We start from the raw sequence: 22,923 nt of genomic DNA on the forward strand, positions 1-22,923 counted from the left end.
ATATTATCTGTCAGCTTTTACAGAGTTCTGTCATCCAGAGATGACAATAGAGGCAATAACTAAATATAAACACCTTTGCAGTTTGACAGAATGGTTAGCAGGTGATTTTTATCCCACAGGCCCTGAAGCCTAACTATTTGTCAAGTCTACTTATGGCACTGAAACAAGCAATGTGAATATAACTCTTGCAGATTTACTTACAGAACTCTTATTTTGTGTTCTAAATAAATGTTCAAAATACCATGAAGGAGATTAATTGTAATTAATTGATTTTGGTTTGTGTTACCTCTGAGTGCCTGATTCACTAAAGGTCTTTCTAGTAAGGTAAAAAGAACAACAATATGATAGTTTTTCATTAGTGAGAATAAATATGTATCCAAATAATATCTGGCATGATCTTAAACATACATCTCATATACCTCTGTCAGCTTCAGCAAATATAGCTAGATTGCTTTGAAAGGCATCCTCACCAGGAAGATGTGCTATGTAATTTATTGTGTAAATGGTTTACTTTGTGACTTATCCAAAGCTTTCAAAAAGATCATTCTGCATTTAGGCCATGTGCTTGACAGTGTGTCTTTCATCTTATCAATAGGCACCACAAGGCCACATAAGGAGGGGGAAGTCCCTGGTGTGGACTATATTTTCATCACTGTTGAAGATTTTATGGAATTGGAGAAAAGTGGTGCTCTCCTAGAAAGTGGAACATATGAAGGTAAGCTTTTACTGCTAAATCTGTATCATGTTTTCATTGTACAGCTTTCTAATTTGATGGAATTGCACTGGGATATCCTGTTACAAATGTGTCATTGCTACTGTTATCAGAAATTTGTAAAGAGCCATATGGCTATTACTAAAATATTTTCATTTGTAAAAGCTAAATGCAGATGGGTTCATTGTCATTTTAGTATATTGTAGTGGTTAAGAGAAACATGGTACGACATTGCATATACAGGACAGGAACACTAATCCTTTACACCAAATACTCAAAGACATTTCCACAGAATTTCTGCAAACAGCTGATTTTCTAACCTAGGACAAACACATTCTATAACAGAAGTCGGGTGTAAGGCTGATACTTTTCCTTTGCACGTGGGAACCTGCAATTATCCATCTATATCAGAAGTTGAAACCTCACTACTTAAGTAAAGGAGCAAGAATTTGCTATGTCATCTCTGTTTTATGGGATTTGTAAAGTTATTGAACTCATTAATTTTGTAAAATGGCAGTGGGATGGGGGCTGTCCTAATGGCTGTATTAGGAATGCCTGTCTGTGGGGCAAAGAGCCAGCAGCTTACTGCATGACTGCTTCCCAGGAGAACTGATGATTCATCTGATTTTAAACCTTTTCCAAAACACAGCTATCCTGGAAGTGAAACTGTTGTAAAGAGGTGGGCAGTTACATAGCTGGGTATTTTACTAAAACCAGAATAATGATACACTATTTTAAACCAGATGTTTCTTGCAAATACACTAGTATTTTAAACAACTGGGTAATAGATAGTGGTTTTTTACTGCAGTATTCAGAATTAGAGGGAACGCCCTTTATAGGAAAAATATGACCTATATATACGGGAATACCTGGGAGAGTAGAGCCATTTTACAAAAATCAATCCCATATTTTCAGCTTGTAGCAAAAAAGACAATGAAGACTTTTTTGTCCTGACTTTGTCCCTGCCAAGAAAAGCATCTGAAGCTGTTCACCCCAAAAAAATCATTAGCTGTGTTATAAATAGCAGCAAAGAAGGTAACTTTTTCCCACCTAATCAGTACAAAGTACCCATTGTCCAGTAAATAAATTTTCATTAAGAGTTATATCAATACAGAACTTGTAACAAAGATTTCCATCAAAGAAGGTCAAATAAAGGAAAGTATGTCATCTTTCAGGTTTCTACTTTTTTCAACCACTGTCTGACACGTAATGGTACAAGTTACCTAAATGTTAATACAACACCAGAATTTTACTTTTATCACAGGTTAATTTAATAACAAGACTTTCTTGAAGTGTCTTTTTGTTACCTTAGGTGTTTGAAAGTAACATTAGAGGAGCTTAAATGGAGCACAAGTCTGTCATTGTTTGACCATGTAATTTCATTAGTTTGCAGCAAGTTTGTAGAGATTGAACTGCTACAGTAAATTAATTCACAGTGCTCTTCTGTCCCTCTAGGGATACTGAGATGTGTCTTTTAATACCAGTTACCAGAGTTGAGTGGACAGCAAGGTGAAATATTGGTTGAGGAAGTCTGCATAACTCCTCAAACCAGCTGAGGACCCAGCTGAAGAGAGGTCCAAAGTTGTGACAGTGCAATGTCTGTCACGTCATTTGCTTATCACAGGTGGCAAGTTCACTGAAGCCAAGAAATCAGAAACTAAACATACAATTAACTATACTCAGCATACCAATTCTGCCTAAATCCTGTCTTTGAGTCCCTGGTTTTGTGATTACCAGATGCACATTCTGACAAAAAAACAGATATTATCTGCCTATGTCTTATGGCAAAAAATAGGTAACACATGAGAAAATTTAAATATTTTACTGATGCTGTTTCTCCTGTTCCCATACAAAGTCCTTTGAACATGACCATACAAAGTTCCACCTCCAATTTCATGGTTAATTCTTGACTGAAGAGACTTCTTTGGGGAAGAATGTTGCTCAACATCCTGTCACAAGTTTTCCTGAGCACATTAGGACTTTAATGATTTACTGATTAAAATTACACTAACCAGAGAAAAGAAATTTTCAGTTTCCCTCCTGAGGAGATGATTTTTGAATTCTTGCATAGATTAAACAACTTATTTGAGCATACATACTCTGGTAGATGAATTTTATGGTCCTTATCAACACTGGTTATTAGATTTATGAACAAATCAACCTTCTTTTTAATAGTTCTTAGTGTTAATAGATTTTAGGTTTGAAGATTTCTTTATTCTTTTTTTGTTTTAAGAGAATCATTCTGTATTTAGCTAAGTTTCTATGTAGTGTAGCTGAGTCACTCTATGCTGATTATCTAAGTACAGCCACTGTGAACCAGTTCATCTCTACCAGAAAAATGTTTTAAAGAAGAGATTTCTCATTCAGTTGAGAGAAAAATTCAGACTGTGTATGTGTGTTGTTTTTCATCAGTTTTTGACTAGGACATTTGTTTCAGTCAATTTACCTTCTAGTGTGTGAATTCCAAAGAGAATCAGGAACATCCAGGTAAGCCAGAGGAGGAGGAGGTCAAGTGCAGACTTACCTGACACTGAGTGTTTGTATTGTTCATTGTAGTACCTGGTATTGTTGGGAGGGGGATATTTTCTCATAGTAATGAAAAAACCAGTAAGAACCATCAGAAATGTTTTGTTCTATTGCAGTAAATAATAGTTGTGATTACAGCCTGGACAGTATATAATCTAAAAGTGAAAGCAAGATATATTCTCAGAAAGGTAGAGTTGTACAGTTCTTTTTATTTTTTTTTTCTTTGAAGCACGCTTTTTTGCTTTTTTTACTTTTTTTTTTCTTAGTTTTAAAATAGATTTTTAAGTTATAAATTCTTTAGAACTAAAAATAGGATACTCTGTGACCTCCTTACTTCTTTAGGCTTTGGATACACCTGCCTTTGTCCACTGCTTTTGTGACAAGTGTGAATGACTGTCGTATTCCAAAGTGCTATAGAAAAGCAACAGTATGTTCATGATAAAAACTCTACAAATCTCTTCTTTTAGCAGTTTTGCAAATGTGAAAATATTTCATTTCAGTAGGACTAAATGCATTATTATTTTGACCTTTTATACTTATTGCTTTCTGAGCAACTGCTGGTAAGAAAGCTGTCTTTATAGATATAATTATTCTAAGCATACATAATGTTACATAAACAGTTGCTGTGTTTTTCAGCTAACCTGTGGCTAAGTTCCCTGTCAATCTAGGTGACGTTATTCAATGCAGAACAAGAGGAAGAATACAAGAAGCAGTTCCACTCTCACTCAGATTAACAGTCAAAGTCATGTTAACTTCAGTGACATTGTCATTGAGTTTTGAATTTGTAATAAAATTATAAATTTTATTATGCACATTTATATCAAGTTAAAATGTATTATACACCAGCATGTTGCTATTTGAGGCAGGGGCTGTTTGCCTGAAGCACATCAAACATTTATTTCAAGGTTTTGTATAATAGCAAAACCAAATCCTAAAGGTTTCTCTTTGTTTGCTTTTCAGTAGAATTTCAATTTACTGTAGTGATTAAAGGAATTCTGAATTGGTTCAAAATGATAACTTCATTATCCAACACACTTATTTAGATGACATAACTGTGGTTCTATAACGAGAGGGGGAGGTGTTCCTGTGCAGAATGAAAGCTATTGCCATGCAGAGTCATGTAACAAAGGAAGATGTGCCCCAGCAAAGTAATTTTCCACATTCCCACATTCCTTTCCTTGTTTCTGGGATGAAGATCAAAGATGGTCCTTGAATTGACACAATGTGTCAATCTATAATATGCAGAATAGCAAAATCTGTGATGAACAGACAAATTGTCTGTGTATGTGTATGTGTACAGTCTTTTACAACTTCTCTGGCAGGAGGTTTGGCTCAGCACACTGACATCTCCCCAACACATCAAAACTTGCATGGAGACCTCATGGATCACTGATATCAAATGTTGCTCCCATCTCATTAGATCAGCAAAATTCATAGCCAGTGCAGCATATCAGTAGAATTAAAATGTACTTGAACTGTATATTGCTTAAGAATGTCAACACTCATTAGCAGAAATCTAACAGCTTCAATATTTCCAAAACCCAGATATGTTAAGGCACATGATCAAAGGTTATATCAGGACATCATTGTAAAGTGTTAAAAATGTAAGAGTTTAAGTGCAATGCATGCTATGGGTAGAATTGTCTCTTAAAAGTGACATATGTAGTGGCAGCATCAGAAATAAAAAGAGATGTTCAGTGTATAAATACTGTAAGAAAAAGAAACATGATTGTTGGCAACCCATAAGGATAGAAATGTATTTAAAATACATTAAAGCAAGAGGTATTTTAGCAATGTAGAGGTCTATAACAAGTGAAAACATGAAAAAGCCTGTTCATAACTGTTAGATGTGGCAAAAATAAGAATAGAAACTAATTTGACCAGTACACTTACCAATAATGTGCTAGGTAGAATTTTTTTCTGTCAAATTTTTGTTTTCCTCAGAAAATCTCCATAATAGTTGTTTTGTAAAAGACATCTTATTTGCTTTTAATATAATAGTCCTTGAATTTATTCCATGAAACACGATGATTTTAGTTATTGTGTCATTAATTTTGTCAAAATTTTATTATTTGTTTGATTGTTTGGAATTGTCTCAAAGTCATTCACTGGAGAAAATTCCAAGAACACTGAAGTTATTTAACCACTTACATAATCATGGACTTCCTTTAGCCCCACTGAATTCCATGGTAAATTTGCAGCTGACTTAAAGGAAAACAGAATTTCACCCCTGTTTTTTTTCACTGATGGAGTATTATTTGGCAGAACAGTAAGAGTTAGATGGGATTTCTCTAAAATTCCACAAATCTGCAATTATTCAGTCTTTAAGAAACAGGTTGGATACATCCCATGGGTGAAACCTTAGTGTTTCGTATTACTTCATTGTTCAAGGACAAAATTTCCAGTTGTAGGCACAGTTTTGAGGGGTCAGCATTATAATGAGCTCTGCTGGGGAAGAGAATGTGGGTCACAGCCGGTTTCTTGCCTGTGACTCTCCCAGTCTGGCACATAAGCAGCACTGGGAGGTGCTCTGGTTCCATTCACCTGGAGACAGACCCCATACTGTCTCCTTAAGAACACCTTAAGTTTTACATAGGCTTTCATTTCTTCTCTCAAGCCAAATTTAGCCTAAATGATCGAAACCCTTCTGTTCAGCTAATGCACTTTCAATTAACATTTCATTTTAATATCTGTAAATTTTAAAAATGAGTTAAGGACTGTTCTGTGTAGGCAATGGAGATTTTAATTACTGCTTTGTGGTGAAAATGTTTTATAAAGAGCTGGTGTATGATTCCAGTAATTTTGATTCCATTCTTCCTTGAAAAAATTGTAAGGTATTCAAAAATTCCACCCACTTACTGTATGCAGTATTCCCTTGTGTGCAGGACATCCTGAGCACTCCACAGCAGATGGATACAAAGGAAATTAATCAACATAAAGATAATAAAATGCTACCCTCCTAAGACCTAAGTACAGTAGTTAATGAAATATTCTGATTTAAAATTGAAAACAAGGATTCATGAGGATAGATGCATAGGGATAAAAATAGTAGTCCTTCAAAAGCCATGTCTTTTAACAGCAGAAGGTGTTTCCAAGGGCACAGAAAAATGAAAAGAGATACTTGATAGTAAAAATCATATTCCTGTTGGAAGTGCCTCTTTCACCCCTTTCATGAGAGGTAGATCTCATATTAATGTGATGTCAACATTTCAGCCCCATATTCAGAGAGAGTGTAACTGTGGGTATTGTGACATTTAGGTCAACAAATAGGAGAAGAAATCTTCAATACAGTCAGTGACTTCTTGATCTAATTGGGTTCTTGCACCTGTTCTTTATTAGTAAGATTTTATGGGTTTTGTTGTGTTTCCTCTCTTACTCTTGGGAATAATCTTTATTATTTCATCAATAAATTTGAAATTCAAAGAACATAAATGGTCAGAAGCTCAAAAATGTAATGGCAGCAAATATATTAACACATATGAGGAATCCTGGCTATATTTTTTAATTCATTTGAAGTCATAAAACATCACATTTACTTATTTTTTTTTAACTTTATTTAATTATTTTGTAATTTTCCCAGGGAAATGATAAGGAAAGAATCAAATTGAATACATACTATTTCTTCTTTGAAAAACAGCTGCTTTTAAAAATTACACTATTGCATTGTAAAGGGTGACTTTCATCATTTCTACAGTGCCTTTTTAAACCCTGGAAGGTGGGAGTAGCATTGCAGAATGTATACTTTATGTCTGTTCTGAGGCTGCATAAATTCTCATTATTTTGATAATTGTTATTCCTGGTGTGTGGTTAGCAACAAGCTTTATGGTTATAAGGTCCTGTCCTGTGTGGGTCCATGTCAGGTCATCATCCTCCACAGCACTGGTGGCACTGCTGGGAAGTTTACAGATACCAGGCTGCAGATCATGCCAGTAGGCAAATACTGTTATTTCATAAAAATGTAAGATATGGTCTGTTTTGATCTACTGCAAGAATGCAACTGATAAAAAAAGATAACATCCAGATGTATAGCATAATATATCATTAAAAAATGTCACCTGGGGGCCACGTGTCAGTATAGGTCAAGCCCACTCCCACAGGCATCCAGGAAACAGAAGCTTAAGCTTAATGACTATGGTTTTATGCATGAAACTGGGAGAGTGGGGCCATCCAGCCTTCAGAGACAACATTCTCATCCAAAGATCTGATGGTTCCTTCATCCTGTGTAGTTCCAGAGAAATCCAAGAGCTCACTCTGTGGCTTCCCCACTGCTTCTAACGGGGTTCAGCTGGAAGAAAACCACCAGTCATTGGAATTGTCTCTGTCTCCAGGAGCATCTGTCAGCTCCATCCCCTGCCCAGCAGATAGCCATGGATACACTTGATCTGTCTGTGAGGCTGTGAGAGTGATGCACTTGACTGTGGTGCAGTCAGCATCTCAGCTGAGCTCCCTGGCTGACAGCTGTGCTGCCAAGGTGGAGGCTTCTAGGAGGCCAGGGCACTTTCTGTATAGACCAGGGTGCTGGCTGCTGCTCCTCCTGAGTCAATGTCCAGTGCTCCTTTCAATCACATGTATCAGACACAAGGTCCCAGACTAAGCCACTGGGGTTTGGTAGAGCCCATAGTTCTGCTGGCTGGGGCTGTGTGGTTCAACAGAGGCTGCATGGATATTCAGTTCATCTGATTTGGGATTTGTTGAGATTCTGTGACTGCTACAAGCAGAATCTTATTCTCAGCTCAGAGTTGCTTCTGTTGCTATTGGCTGGTGATTTTCCCAAGAAAATCAGAAGGATGTATGCTCACCAACCAGACAACACACTTTGCTCATGTGTGTTCCCAGAATGTAGAGCAGGACCAGGTACAACAGAACACAAATTATAGGGGTCTGAGTGCTCCAGAAACCCTGTCTGATCACTGAAACAACTGTAAACATACTTTATTTTGTATCAAACCTAGATCAGCACCAAGAGGATCTCAGTTGCAGGGAAATCTAGAAAGAAATTTTGCCTTCATGACTTTTCCCAATCTGGGTTGAGTATCAGCTCAGGCCTAGACCTCTGCCCTAATCTTTAGAATTCTGTGCAGTTACTACCAGAAAAGTATTAACAAACTGAAGTGTCCAGGAAAAAGTAATGCAAATTACCAGACAAGCTGTAGGGAATAAATTTAGAGAACTCATCAGATAGGACTTTGTTGAGTAATGACTGAGAAGCTCAGAGAATTTAAAAAGTGTGAACCCAATGGATGAATAAAGATAATTCAAAGTTGGGCAAATAAGTAACCAGGGCTAATGTGATGAAGCTGGAAAAGATGAACATTTCAATTTAATACTGAGAAAAAAAATTCTCATACTGATGTGATTTAAAAGCTAAAATAACCTCCAGAGGTGTAGAGACAAGTTTCATCTCTTAGAAATTTTAAAGTAGTTATTAGCAAAAATATTCCTGCACTAGTAGAAGGATTAATTAAAGGCTGTATTGTATGCTTCAGTGTAGTATATATTAATGCTGTCTGTGTGACACATTAGGTTTTGATTGTGGGGTTTTTTTATAAAACAGGTCACAACCAGTTCATGTTTGCATTTCAGTTACGTTTCTTAGCGAACTTTGCCTGCAGTACATATTGTGTAGCTTTAGTTTAAGTGCTAACAGTGTTAGAAAAAAAACATCAAACTGACTTGATAAGCCACATGAACCTGTAGGTATTACAAAAGATGTAAAATAATTTAACATTTAGATTTCAAATCATTATGATAAGTTCTGCAGAAATGTTTATCTACATTGCTCAGCTACAGAGATCTCCATTTTTCAGTACATTACTGGAAAGACATAATATTTGTTATATCCAGTTTATATGTATTGGTCATGTTGTTATATTTTTGTGAAGCTGCTCTAGATTTTATGTCCTCTCGGATACTACACATTCATTATATTCCTCAATATTAAGCTTCATATCACCTTCCTGTATTAAATAGTATTTTGCTAAATGCCATAAACTGCAGTCTGAAGTCTGTTGGGGAGGTTCTTTTGAAAACAAGTGGAGAAAATCCTCTTTCTGTTTATCCCAATCTCAGAATTTTCCAAAAATATTGAAGGTGTTATATTTTCTAAACTCAAGGTATACTGAAACTTCCACAATAATTTTCTATTAACATCTTTCTATGAATCACAATCTTATTACTTTTTCTGAGTATGTTCCCTAAATCCTTCTTGCCTTCTTTGAAGACTAATAAGTGTCTTCTCCAGTCTTTGCTCACCTGATCACAACTTTTCAAACATGATAGAGAATGGTCCCAGAGCAGCCACAAGCCAGTTTCCTGGCATTTTCAGATGCATCCTATCCAGTCCTATGAACTCACACATATCTTGCACATTAGCTGACCTAATTAGTATCTAATTTGATCCTTCTGTACCATGGTAGTGCCTGTCTCTGCCATCCTTTGGTCCTAAGCAAAGACCTGAATGTCCTGGGAGCAAGCAGCAGACTTTACCAGGCAATTAAGATATTGAGTCCTTCACACTTCCCAACCATTGATTATCCTTTCTACACTCTCCATCCCTTGGTCACTCTGTCCCACGTTCTCCCCAGTCTTCCTTAGTTGCTGCTGTGGCTGTAGAAACCTCTCTTGTTGCTGTTGATGTGCTTCAGATATCTCAACTCCATGTTTTCTTTGGCCTTCCTAATTCTGCCCTGTATCCTGGAAAAAAATCTCTATTTCTCCTTGTTTGCCTGTCCATGCCTTCCTGACACATCTGTAGTAAGGAGTTTTCTGGGAGCAAAACTGATCCTTGAAGTATTCCCTTGTTTGTACAATGTTCTATAAAATCAGTATAAGGCTTCTCTATACTAGCAAGGATTGCAGTTTATGTATTTCTATTCATTCAGTAGAAATTGCTTTGCAGCAAGACACAAAAAAAATCCATTTTATGGCCTTGTAAGGAATTGTGTGGGGTTTTTTTAAATCTCAATTTGATTACTCTGTTTCAATAGCATGGTATTTATTGTGAGACTTTGCAGTCCTGCATGCAACCCAGGCCATGGTTGCTATGGTGGACTCCAGACAGGTGAAAAAAAGTGTGCATCTTTCTGCCTGCTGGCAGAAAATAAGACAGGAAGCATCCTGTCAGGATGACCTTAAAATAATGAAGGACTTTGAGAGAAGTAGGTTGTGCCAAGTGCAAAATAATGCAGTATGAGTGTGGGAAGAAGGCCTGGATTTGTATGGTTAATTGAAAAGAAGGATTCAGCTACTGATACAGCTTTTTCTGCAATAGAGTTACATTGCTTCCCAAGTGAGCTAATTAAAGCAAGATAAAAGACCAAAAAAACCACAATCACTAAAAGAAATGTTTGTGTTTCAAAGCAAGGAGTTTCTGATTAAAAACAAAACAAAACAAAAAACCCTGAAGATATTAAAAACAAATGAACAAAACCTTTCAAGTGCAGGGAAATCTGTATATTTGGTTTATACTTTTTTCACAAATAATGTCTCTATGTTTTACCTTGTGTAAATTAAAACAGAAATAGAACTACAGGGGGTTTTGGCCAATGGAAGGTTCCCCTTGTATTTCCAAATAAAAAGTGGAGAAGCAATCAGAAATCAAGGTCAAAAATATTGCTAGAGAATTAAATATAAAGCACAGGTGATGACCTACATTTACAGTTATTTTATTTTGTGCATAGAGAAAAAAAAAATAGCCAAGGATATAGATTAAGATTTAAAAGATACTACTGATGCAGCAGAAAACCACTCCTGCATAAGGAAAGTTCACCACTACTGAAAGTGCAGTAGAGGCGCCTCAGTCTGCAAAATGAGTGGCTCTTCAGAGATTTGTGTTTCCAGACTCAGTTAAGAGTAAATCTAATCTGCTTCAGCCATCACCAGGAAGAGACAGGATACAAGGTAGCCATGGCAGGTTGATATTTGAAGTAGTTTAGAGGATCCTCCAGACTGCTGAAGATCAGAGGAATGCAAAAACAAAAATCTTGCTTTGATCTAAGTTCACCACCAAATTATGTTACATACTCTATCAATGAATTCAGGACTATGGGAGAAAAAGTCTACAATTTAAAAAACAACTTTTAAGGCCTTCTGAATTGCATAATGATGTGTCTGATAAGAATACTGAGCTTTCAAATTGGTGACTGGCAATCAAATACTTTTACTGTCAATGGGTAGACACATTTGTGGGGTCTTCCACAAATTGTGGGGAAATGATACTGTTGTTCTTCCTTCATGTTTTTTGCATATGAATGCTCTTTTCTAATAAGGTTTTAGGAGCTTTAGATTAAAGAATTGTTGCTATTTGTATTTATGTGGTGTCAGAGAACCCCAGGCATAGACTGTGAACCATTTGCTAGGTACTGAAGAGGCAAAGAAAAAATAGAGAAAGCCCTTTATTTTGTTAATTTATGAATATATATATATATATATATATGAAGGACAGCAGATGACATCAGTCAGTAGAGAAAACAGCTGAATGCCCAGCAGTGGATGTCCCTGGGCCAGCGCTTTGACTGCTGTCACAGCTGTATATTGGAATATTAGAGATGAAAGAAGTGAGAAAGAGGTAAATAAAGGTGCTGAAGAGGGAATAGGCACAAACAGAAACACATTACATCTGAATGTCATAAAAACACTTTTTACTGTGAAAGTATTCAAGTCCTGGCACAGGTTGCCCAAGGAGATTGTAGAGTCTCCATCTTTGGAGATATTCAAAAGTCATCTGGCCATGGGCACCCTGCTCCGAGTGACCCTCCTTAAGCAATGGGGTTGGACAAAATGATCTCTGCAAGTCCCTTCCAACTTCATCTGCCTGAAGTTGGTGACATCATAGAGTGGCTATAAATAATTCTTCCTGAGGGCACATCAGGAGCAGCAGGAGATACAAAGAGATTTTGTAAGAGCGGGAGCTAACAAGAATAGAAAAGATAAAGCAAATGCTGAATTGAGTAATGAGTTATGCAAGTGGGATAGAGGTGGGTGCTGTGATAAATAAAAGGCTGCTGGTAAATTAATCAAAAGCAGCAAAGTGTTTAAAAGGTAGGTAAATACAGTGAGGATTGAGCAGCTCTTGCAGCTCAAAGTGCAGTGTTCTCTCACTCTGAGGAGCTGGAAGATCCCACCACTGGGAAGATCTGGAACTGGTGTAGCTCACAGCTGCTTTCTTGCTCAATTTAATAAGAAATATGTTATATTAGTTTAATAACCACTTGTTAAAAAGAGAGTAGATGAATGATTTAATCTCTTACAGCTTCACTAGGAAAGTTAATTCACAGCTGAAAAACCTTAAAGCACAGATTCTGGCATAAACAATATAATTGTCATCATTTTTAACGCATTCTGTTGATGAGAATTATATTCTATGTGGTTCAGAGCTATCCAAAGCAAGTTGGTTTCCCGTTTTCTATTACAGTAGGCAGGATAGGCTGCGTGCTGTCACAAAATAGCCCATTAACAGTCTTCTATGATTTCTAGGCTTTGAAAGGCTTTTGCACAGAGACAAAGGAGGAATGTGCAATGTTTCCTCTTCCCTTGCCCAGTAGGTGCCAGGCCTGTTAAGGCTCTGTGACAGAGGGTACACTCTGGAGCAGATCCTTTCACTATCACTCTTTTGAGGAGCACTTCATTTTTTATGGATAGACTGAGTGTGACAAAGGAAAGAACATCCTCCTCACCAAGCTGGCACTTGGGATATGTCAGACATAAATTTTTCTTTACGAGTTAGACTTAACCAAAAGCCGCTGGCTGTTGTAACTTCATAATTGAGAGTCCTTTGAGACAAATTCTGTCTCACCTCCCTGTGGAGATTTTGGTTGCAGGTACTTGTGTTGGTTATCCCTAGCACACCTTTTGTTGTCAAATTGTTCCCAGCTATACTTGGATACTGTTGAGCATAAAGAATCCACAGCTAAAAGAAATAGAAATAAAATCTACAGCCTACTGAAACTGTTATTATCTTTGGAACACCTCTACCTCTCTGTCTGAGACAGGATAAAAATCTGTTGATTGATGAAAATTGAAATTAAAACTCTGACTGACTCAGCTGTAAAAAATAAGAAAGAAGACAGATGGTATGAAGATGCACATGATTATATGCTCAGTGGCAGAAATTAGCTGGAAAGAGAAAGGAAAGAAGTGATAAAATGAAGGAGCTGCCCCTATAGCCCTTTTTAACAATTTCCCTTCATAATCTCACCTGGCAGTGCCTTTGCAGTACCAGCTCCCAGCCTTTAGTACCTCACTTACTGCAACCCCCACAGTAAGGGGTTACCATCAGTGTTAGAGTGGATTGTTCTACCTAAAGGAATAACCTTGAGGCAAAGGCAAGTGTGCTTGGTTGATTAGGGTAAAGCAAAAAGTTTGGTTTGCCACCCAAAGGAGGGGTGGTGCTTTTGCCTTTTCCTTACTGGGGTTGTACTGGAAGAGTGAGTAGAAACCAATAACAGGAGCACAGTCAACAGAAGGTGCTTTGTGAGAAGGCTGAGCTGACCATGACACAATAACCCTCTTGCCTCACCTTTAATGCATGCAAGAGAAAAATATTTTTAGAAGCTGTGAGGTGAAAATTTGGTATTATCTTCTATGTTGGGGCTTAGGTTGAATCAACTGGAGCAGAGCCTGCACCTGTGACCTTCTGGACTTTGAGCAGTCTTTACCTAAATTCTGTATGCTTTTTTAGTTTTATCTGTTATTAGTAATTTCTTGCATCCTAAACTATTTTTCACCTTCGGTTACTACTGCTTTTGTCAGTGAAAGTCACATGAAGGGAAAAAAAAAAATCATTCCAAGCAAAAGATTAAAAGACGATGTCTTTTCCTAAGGAAAATGATTCTGACTTTTGAAAATTTCATCATTTCTCCTCATTGCACGTATATAGTGTGTTCGGAGTGTTTATTTTAATGGTACATGGCTTGTACAGAGCCTAGTTTTTGCATGTGTCTTCAAATGGTGAAACAGCTAATATGAACTTAAGAAACCCTTTTTTGGAGTGTGGCAATCCAATTCAATATGCAAAATTCAGGAAAAAACATGCATCACATAGACAGTAAATTTTTTGAGACAGGTTTTTTTTCCCCCATAGAAATGCATTGTCCCATCAAAATGCTGTTAGTGTAGAAAAAAAACTAGGGCAGAGAGGGGGAGAGGAGGGAAAGGGGTTGTTTTGCTGCTTGAATAACAGGTACTGTTTTCAGCACTGCCATAACTTTTCAACTTATAAGCATAATTTTTATTTGTAAAAAAAGGGTTGGGCAAAGCATAGTGATATATTTTATAGTAGTCTTCATGCAGCTGACCTGCAATTTACAAAATAATTACTTTCCTTTGCTGCTTTATCTCATTCTCTCCATTCCTCATTTCAAAGATGCTCAGAAATACACTGGTTTGTGAGATAGCATTTCGTTTCAGAAATGACATTCCAAATAAATCATCAAGGAGGAAGAAGGTAAAACAAACCAGCTATGCCTTCTTTGTATTTTTTGATTAGGTATTGAAAATAATTCTTCACAGCACCTCTCCTTTATCAACCACAAAAGTTTGGATGATACACATTATGAAGACACACAGCGTTCAGATAAAAATAAATATTGAATATCCTTCTTTCATTTCATTCTGTACATTTGCATTGTATGAATGAGTCAGGAATTCACCAGGAAAAATTGCATGTGACTGAGAGGCTTTTTTATGTATTTATGCAACTTAAAACTTTAACTTTAGTGCTCCTAATCATCCTGTAGAGACATTCAATTCTCTTCATTTTTTATATTGAGAATTTCAGTGCTTAACTTCGGGTGCACTAAATTACAGGGCGCTTGCTGAAGGAGTTAAGGTGAACACTCCTATACAGCTGAAGACCTGTTTAAGATCCCAGAAGAGGCCCTTAGCAGAACAGGGACTGTGTTCGAGGGCTGATGATCAAACAGAGGACAAGAAAACACATCAGTGTTTCAATCTGTTTGGTACAGATGCAGAGATGAGCTACCATTTCCATCAATAGTCCTGATGAGCATCAATTCAGAGGAAGTCAGTTCTGTCATTTGCTAGGATTGCAAAAGAAGCCTGGCAGGTGGGGGTCAGGTTCCAGCTTTAGTCATATCAGTAAATCTGATATTACTCACTGCCAACCACTTTGGCGCTGCGGTGGCTGAGATCTGACACACAGATTGCCACAGTCTGTCTGCTCTTCTTGTCTGGCACTCACAAATGGTCACCCTCAAGATCACAGACACACAGAATTGCTTAGGCTGGAAGGCACCTCTTCAGGTCATCTAGTGACCATCTTTGAGAATGAAGAGGGAGCAGCAAATGTTTCCTACCTGGGCTTTAACAAGACTTTTGACACTGTTTCCAGCAACACTGTCATGGAAAAGCTGGCAAAATATGTGCAAGAGAGCAGTATGACAGATTGAAAACTGGCTGAACAGCCAGGTCCAGAGGGTTGAGATCGATGGTACAAAGTCAGGTTGGAGGTAAGACACTGGTGGAGTAATGCCAGGGATTGATCCTGGGGGCAATGTTCTTCCTCAAACATCTTCATTAATGATGCATAAAATGGGACAGTGTACCCTCTGCAAATTTGTAGATGACATAGAACTGATGGCTGATACAGACACAGTTGTGTTACCATTCAAACGGACCTGAACAGGCTGGAGAATCAGCCTGAGAATAAACTCATGAAGTTCAGCAAAACTGGGGAAAAATAACCAATGCATCAGAATATTATCCCCAGGTAGAGCTCCAGGCATTCCAGCTACAATCTCACAAAACAGTCACCTTGCCTTCCCAGCCTGTCTTTCCAAAAGAGTCTGTATCTAGCCAATACAGAAATTTAGTTGCTATTGCATCATGTCTCTGTTAGGTCAATGACTGTAACTGCATGTGGATTTCTGATTCCTCCTGTTGGTTTGCCCATGCCATATCCATTATTGTCAAGCATTTCAGAGAGGCACCCAGACATGTTCATTCACCAGAACATCGTTTCATGGGCACCATCCTCTTTATGAACCTATACTTAAAGTGATTCTACTTCATCATTGGTTTTGTTAATTTCTTTCTGACTTCTCTTCCCATCTCCCCTGGTTCTTACCTTGCCTATTCCATCCTCAGCTTGCTCACTTGCTTTTTGAGGAATCTCCAGCTCTCCTGGAGTTACCAGTTTAAAGCTCTCAGTTTGGCCATCCTTGACACACACTGTATGCTTCTACTCCCATGCTTTGGATACAAGAACCTCCTCCCTCATTCTGCTTCATTCTGTTCTTTCCAAGAAGGGATTCCAGACTTCTGCTGTTGTAAATTTATCAAGCTCTGTCTCACAATCATAGAATATTTTATTCTAATTTCATATGAAAATACTGCTCTAGAACATCATTCCTCATCTACATAGAAAGTTAATTTCTGGATTTTGTTCCTTACAAGCCAACGTCCTTCACTTTTATGTCAGTATTGGATTTCCTTTATATGATTCCTTGCTAATCAATGGTCTAAACATAACTGCCCTTTTCATTTTTGATATGTCCTTGAGTGTGACTGATATCCAGCATAGTTTCCATGTAGGACTGGAAGATGTTACACATGACCTGTAAGTATTGCACTTTTCCATAATAGTTTCAAGGGGCTACACAGGACAGACTACAATGTGTGAAATGGCATCAATAATTATGTTTAAGTACTAGTCAATTTTTCATTTTACTCTTACATCACCCCTTGGTAGAATCTGTATTCCACATTGTTCTCGTTCTGCTAAGCTGAATGAACCCATGTTGGTTTAGTCACTTCCGGTGCAAGGGTTGGTAAAACACAAACTGAAGAGAGATCAGGTTCCCATTTTCCTGCTTCAAAGTGTGTTTTAAAGCCCTGTATAGTTTTGAGGTCAGAATAATGCGCCACCTTATACTTGGATATTTTTCCATCTTTCCTTAATATTGATATTTTATTTGCTTTTCTTCAAGCATAAAATTTGATATATACCTTTAATATCCTCACTGCCAGTCCAAGAGGTCAGGTACTGGATTTCTGCAGTGGAAGCTACCTGTTTTGAGAACACTGAACTTTTCTTTGCCATTCTGCTTTCTCCCACACACTCTGCAGTGTGTAACTACAGATACGTTAATTCCTTGTCAAGAATGGAAAATAACTGTAAATAACATTAAAGAGGAGAGTGAGGTGAATTTCAATATCAGAACTTCAGAATTAAGAATCAATTAATCATTTTTTTCTCTGTTTTTTTCCTGTTAATTCCCCCAAACCTGAAGGCTAAATCTTCTCCTTTCTCTGTTAACCTATGGAGGCTGGAACTGGGAAAAGAAAAACGCAAATTAGGAATTCAGTCCTCTGAAACACATGCTGAAAAACTCAAGGGAGCAGATTTGGAATGTCTTGCTGCTCAGACATGAATGTTTTCTTATCAGTACTGTCTTCCTTTCCTCTGCTATCATTTTTGCTTTGGCATTCTTAAGAAGTGTCTGAAAAGGTAGATATTTCCAGCAGTAGGAGTCCAAAAATAAAGGCTCTAACCATAATCATCCCAGGTATAACTAAATCTTGTCTATGTATTTGATTACCCCTGGCTGGCTCACCTTCTGGCGAGGAAAATTTGTCATTTCGGTAGGGGGGAGAGGGGGAATGTTTTAATATAACTTCCTAAATAATAACACAAACCAGAGCTAGTCATTAGATTTACCTATCAGATGTCTGAATATTTATCACAATTTATGTATTTTTCATTTGCAATGAGTCACTTGAGGAAACGAATACATAAGTGCTACACAGAATGCTATTTTTTCTCATTTTGCTTAATATGAGCAGACTAAAATTAAATGGAATGACAGAAAGGAGAGCTGGTTAAGTCTTGTCAGGTCATTGAGGTTGTCTGCCTGCCAAAGAAGCTATGTTGCCTGAGGTATATGCAGGTGCTTTGTTTCAGTCTAATTTTAAATGACTCATACAGTGAAGCTCCTTGCACCACCTCCCTTGGGAGACAGCTCTGTGATCTGACATCCTAATGGGGAGAAAATGCTTCCTGGTACTTGGCTGGACATTTTATTGTGCACAGGTTTACTCCAGTGTTCCTATTTGCATCCACCAGGGACTTTCAAAATAATTTTTCTTCTTCTTTCTGGGTTTGACCCTCCTAAAAGAGGTAATGATCACATTTCCCCCGATTTTTCCCACACTGCATTCTGACTTGTAACTTAGACTAGTCCAGTCTAAGTAAACTATTTCTAAATACTGTCTAAGTGTTCCTAGCACCATTGCATATAGTCTGATACTATTCTTTCATGTTATTTTTTTCTTGTTTTTTGGCACTGAAATGCTTCAAATTCTGGATCCAAGGTGTAAGTTATCAACATGTCATTTCACTGAGGCTCCTTCAGTCGGTGTTCACTGTTGTTTCTCCACCAGCTTCACTACTTTAACACTCTCCTTAATAGCACTTGGATGGGTTTCGCATGTGTAACCTGGGACATCACAGGAAAGAAGAGGAATCAAGCTGAAAGTGGAAAGTATGGTAGAAATGAGTATTTACAGAGTAAATTAGAGGGAATGAAGTGGTATTAAAATTAAATATACTTTAGTAGCGATGGGAAATTGCAAGGTGTTAGCCTGGAGGAAACTAAAACTTGAGGTACCACAATTTTATGCAGAATGACTGGAAGCTAAGTGTTTAATATAAGGGGTAAAAAAAGTGAAATCTGGACAATTTTTATCACAGCAAAAAGTAATATTTTTTGTCAGAGAAAAAAATGCACAGAAAGCATCTATGCTTTAGTTCACTAGAATTGGTTTAGAAGAGCCTCATGTTATGTGGTGCAGAGGAAAATCAAGTTAATCGTGCTCTGGTCCCAAAAATCAAGTTAATGGTGCTCTGGTCCCTGTAGCCACTTCACCCAGGCCTGCTGCTTAGAGGAGTGGGGTCTTGCAGCAAGACTTCCAGTCATTCCCTTCAAAAAAGCATCAAAAAAAATCCCTGCCCTTAGAGGCAGCCTGGAAGCTTCACACTCTCCATTGGGACCTCCTTGTTCCTCTAGTGGGGCTTGGGTACCAGCTATCATTACTTATTAATAATTTTGCTTTATGCCAGAAATTTTCCCCTGATACATTGTATTTGCAAGTCAGATCAAGCAAAGCATATGTCATTTCTCTCTTAGCTAGAATTATGTCCTTCACTAATGCATTCTTTTTCCTGAATGCCTTCACTGACTTGTGGATATTTCCTAGACATGTTATTGTTCTTCTTTGCATGGCACCAAACAGAAGTTGATCTTGAAGGAGCTTTCTCATCTTTTCTTTTAGTTCCTCTGGGATGATGTTTGCTGGTGCCCAGTACCTATTTCCAACTTTTAAGCTTCCCAAGCATTACTTGGGGTAAAGGGTTTCAGTGGTGCCTTGTGAAGAACCATAAGCAACTTAAATTACCAAAGAATTTATTTCTCAACAGTTAATGTTTTTGCTTTCATGGAAATAATTTCTTAATAAATGCAATCTAATCCAATGCTCATCATCATCTTCACCAAATATTCCAGTGTTCATCAAGGCATTATTTTATAGTTTCTAATAAGACAGATATTTATTTCTTGCACTTATTATTTTTTGTAATTTCTAGACTCTGCATTTTCGATCTCTTCTGGTCCTTTTGTGGTATATGATACTTTTTTTAATGATACTTTTTTCTCTAGAAAACCTACGAGTTTTTTTTTTTGAAGATCTGTGTTTCAGATGTATTTTTATACAACAGAGACATTCCTGAATGGTCCCACATGGACTCTGAGTAAATAACTGAAACTGAGTATCTTTCACCTATAATTGGAAAGCAAGGATTGCAATTGCATTGAACTATGGTAGCAGTAAGTTCAGAAAAATAGACATAATCTCAATATCCATGAGGCTGAGATGATATTGATCCTGAAGCACAGCAATAAAATGAGATTTGAAACACGTATAGAAAGGGAACTACATCTGATCACTTTGTCTTCTGATATACAAGGGTATCCATTTAAATACCAGGTAAATCAAAATTACCTTAGTAGGAAAACATACTTCTACTTTCCCCCCAAGCAATATAATGTTTTTAAGCTAAATTGCCATCACTAGGATGAAAGACAAATAAGGCAGTTACAAAAAAACAGAAAGGAAGACATATAGACATAACCTAGAAAGTTTCTAAAAGGTCTAGTGAAACTTTCAATATTAGAAAAATCATCTTCTAAAAATGACAAGATAAAAAAATACTGAATATCAAGACAATTCTGGGATACATACAGTACCTTTGGAAATTTCAGGAATGCTATTAAAACTATGAATATGAGGTAAAATTTTCCTATCATTAATCATAATTATTATATAAGTTAATATTAATTTATCCAGTAAAAGCATTAAGGCTTTTAGTATTAATATAGTATTAGTTGCTATAGTATTAATTGCTAATTGAATTAAAGACTTACACTAAGACATATTTGCTGATATATTCACATCAGTAAAACATTCTTGAGAAAATGTGCCTTATGTTAGCAAGAGAGGTTTTGTAAGGACAGAACTCCCACTGCTTCCATGAATAAGATAAACTATCCCAACAAGAGGCGTTCTTTGCTAGTATAAATATGTCCACTCTGAGACTTTTGCCAAGGCAGTCATGTTAGTTGAGGAGGCTGTGAGGGATATTTTTTCACACTTTCAATAAAATTACTGTGACAAAAATCCTGATTAGTCGTCAGTCATTTCAGAATTAAGGAAAAGATTTGGAAATCAAGGTGATATTCCCACGTCTGTTCAAAGGAGAGCATAGAGGCATCTCTGATGTTTTGGATAGTTAGAAAGAATAGAGTACAACATCTAAAGCTAGAAAAATTGGGTATTGCCTTTCATAGTTTCATTATCACCAGTTTCAATAAAGTGGTTGAAGTCCTGGCTAATTAAAAAGCCTTTTTATTAAATAATGTATTTTATAAGTCAGCAAAGAAAATAATTTGTGATGGTGAGGACAACTGAATCACTCAGTGGGCAAGTGAGATTTGGTCCTCAGGTGACTCACAGTCTCGCTCAGGTGATTAATGTTCAAAATGTTTGACTTGTAAGGTGTAGTTGCATCACCAGTATAATAACATTTCCCAAACTGTGTCTCTTACTGTCTTTTTACTGGGATAAAGTTGTCACACATCGTTTAGCCAACACCTTCTATAAAAAAAGAAATTTAAAGTCATCCTGTGGTAATTAAATTTTTTTTCTATATATGTTTACAATATTAATTCCAAACCCAGTACTTACAGTTTTCTCTGTTACCCTATGCTTAAGATGCACCTTCCAACAAAGGACTGGATTGAACATCTAAAGATCAGATCATGGGATATATATTTGATGAACATACCATGACATTATAAATGTAAATTTTGTAACCACGAGATAGCTAACATTTTGAGAAATATAACTGAATGCAGTCTACATGAAATAATGTGAAAAATACTGGACTAGAAGCATCTTATTGCCAGTAGGCAAACATAGGGCTAAGAAGGTAGTTAAAAATGAAAATTACTTATGAGATAGATTTAGAAGTTTGGGGGTTGCATATTATAAGCCTTTGTTTTCTCATCTTAAGGTCACTTATAAATCACCATGTTATCCAGATGTAAAGTTAGGATGTACTCCTCCAGGTCAGCTGATGAAGCTGGAAAAGCCAAAATCTAAAGATCCTGATTTGTGTTCCATTATCAGTTAAAATTATGTTTTCAGTATTGCTTCTCAAAAATTATCTTAATGCATATTATTTAGTCTGTGGTTTTAAGATGAGTGGTGTTAGGAAATGAAAATGCAGTAAATAATATGACATCTCTTTCCGTGTTCATTACTTTGGTAATTGAAATACCCCTTCAATCTAGTACAGTACTTGTTTCTACTCTCATTTTACTGGTTCTATTATAACTTATTTGAATCTAAGCAGATGAATCAATAATCACAGTATTTGTTGCAGTGTTCCCATAAACATGCTGCTTCATGATTGTTCTCCATTTAAGATTTTTATATTATTATTCCTGTGATAACCAAAAACATGTGACTTCTCTGTTCCAGTCAAATGACTTGGAAGGAGTCATTATCAGTCTGTCACACACAGCTCAGATTTTAATATCTTTGAACTAATCACAAACCAGTTACCCAGAGACAGAGCTCAAGCAACAGGAATAAGTGAATTTGAGAAACTGTAAAATGAACAGAAAGACACATATTTAAAATCACGTTCCCTCATTTATTTTACTTCACATGTGTATGGAATATTAGTATAGTGAGTAAAAAACCTCTTTCCACAAATGGTTAGAAGGAACTTTTTATTGTCTATAGATAATAATTAATGAGGCTCATACATTTTCTCATTTTATTTCATATCTTCAGAGTTTTTCATTATTACAGGAGCCTATAAAAACAAGCTGTTTTGGGGAGTCACATCCCTGGTATAAAGCAGTTTTGTTATCAATTATTTTAGCATTACCTAAATTAATGATATAAATTTTGGAGCTTTATCTAGCTTTTGAATCCAGTTGCTTTAGGTTGAAAATTATATAAGATGATTGCAAGTACTTGTGGCAAAAATCTTAGAAGTGTCAAGGTGAGTTAAATGTTTAAAGTGCATTGAAAGCTTTTTTAAGTTTGCATTCCAGGTAAGGTTTATAGTATTATTCAGGAAAAAACCATAGAGAAAGGAG

General features: G+C 36.7%; 1 protein-coding gene across 2 annotated transcripts in view; it reads left to right on the forward strand.

The window, feature by feature from the left end:
* The window catches only part of LOC131591889 (membrane-associated guanylate kinase, WW and PDZ domain-containing protein 2), a 706,821-nt gene that overhangs the window by 413,985 nt on the left and 269,913 nt on the right, over positions 1-22,923 (forward strand). For both annotated transcript variants that reach the window (XM_058862997.1, XM_058862998.1), the window contains exon 3: positions 596-715. In XM_058862997.1, coding sequence (XP_058718980.1) covers positions 596-715 — 120 coding nt within the window. The remainder of the gene's footprint in view (positions 1-595; positions 716-22,923) is intronic.

This window comes from Poecile atricapillus, chromosome W, assembly GCF_030490865.1.
Source record: "Poecile atricapillus isolate bPoeAtr1 chromosome W, bPoeAtr1.hap1, whole genome shotgun sequence".
NCBI lineage: Eukaryota > Metazoa > Chordata > Aves > Passeriformes > Paridae > Poecile > Poecile atricapillus.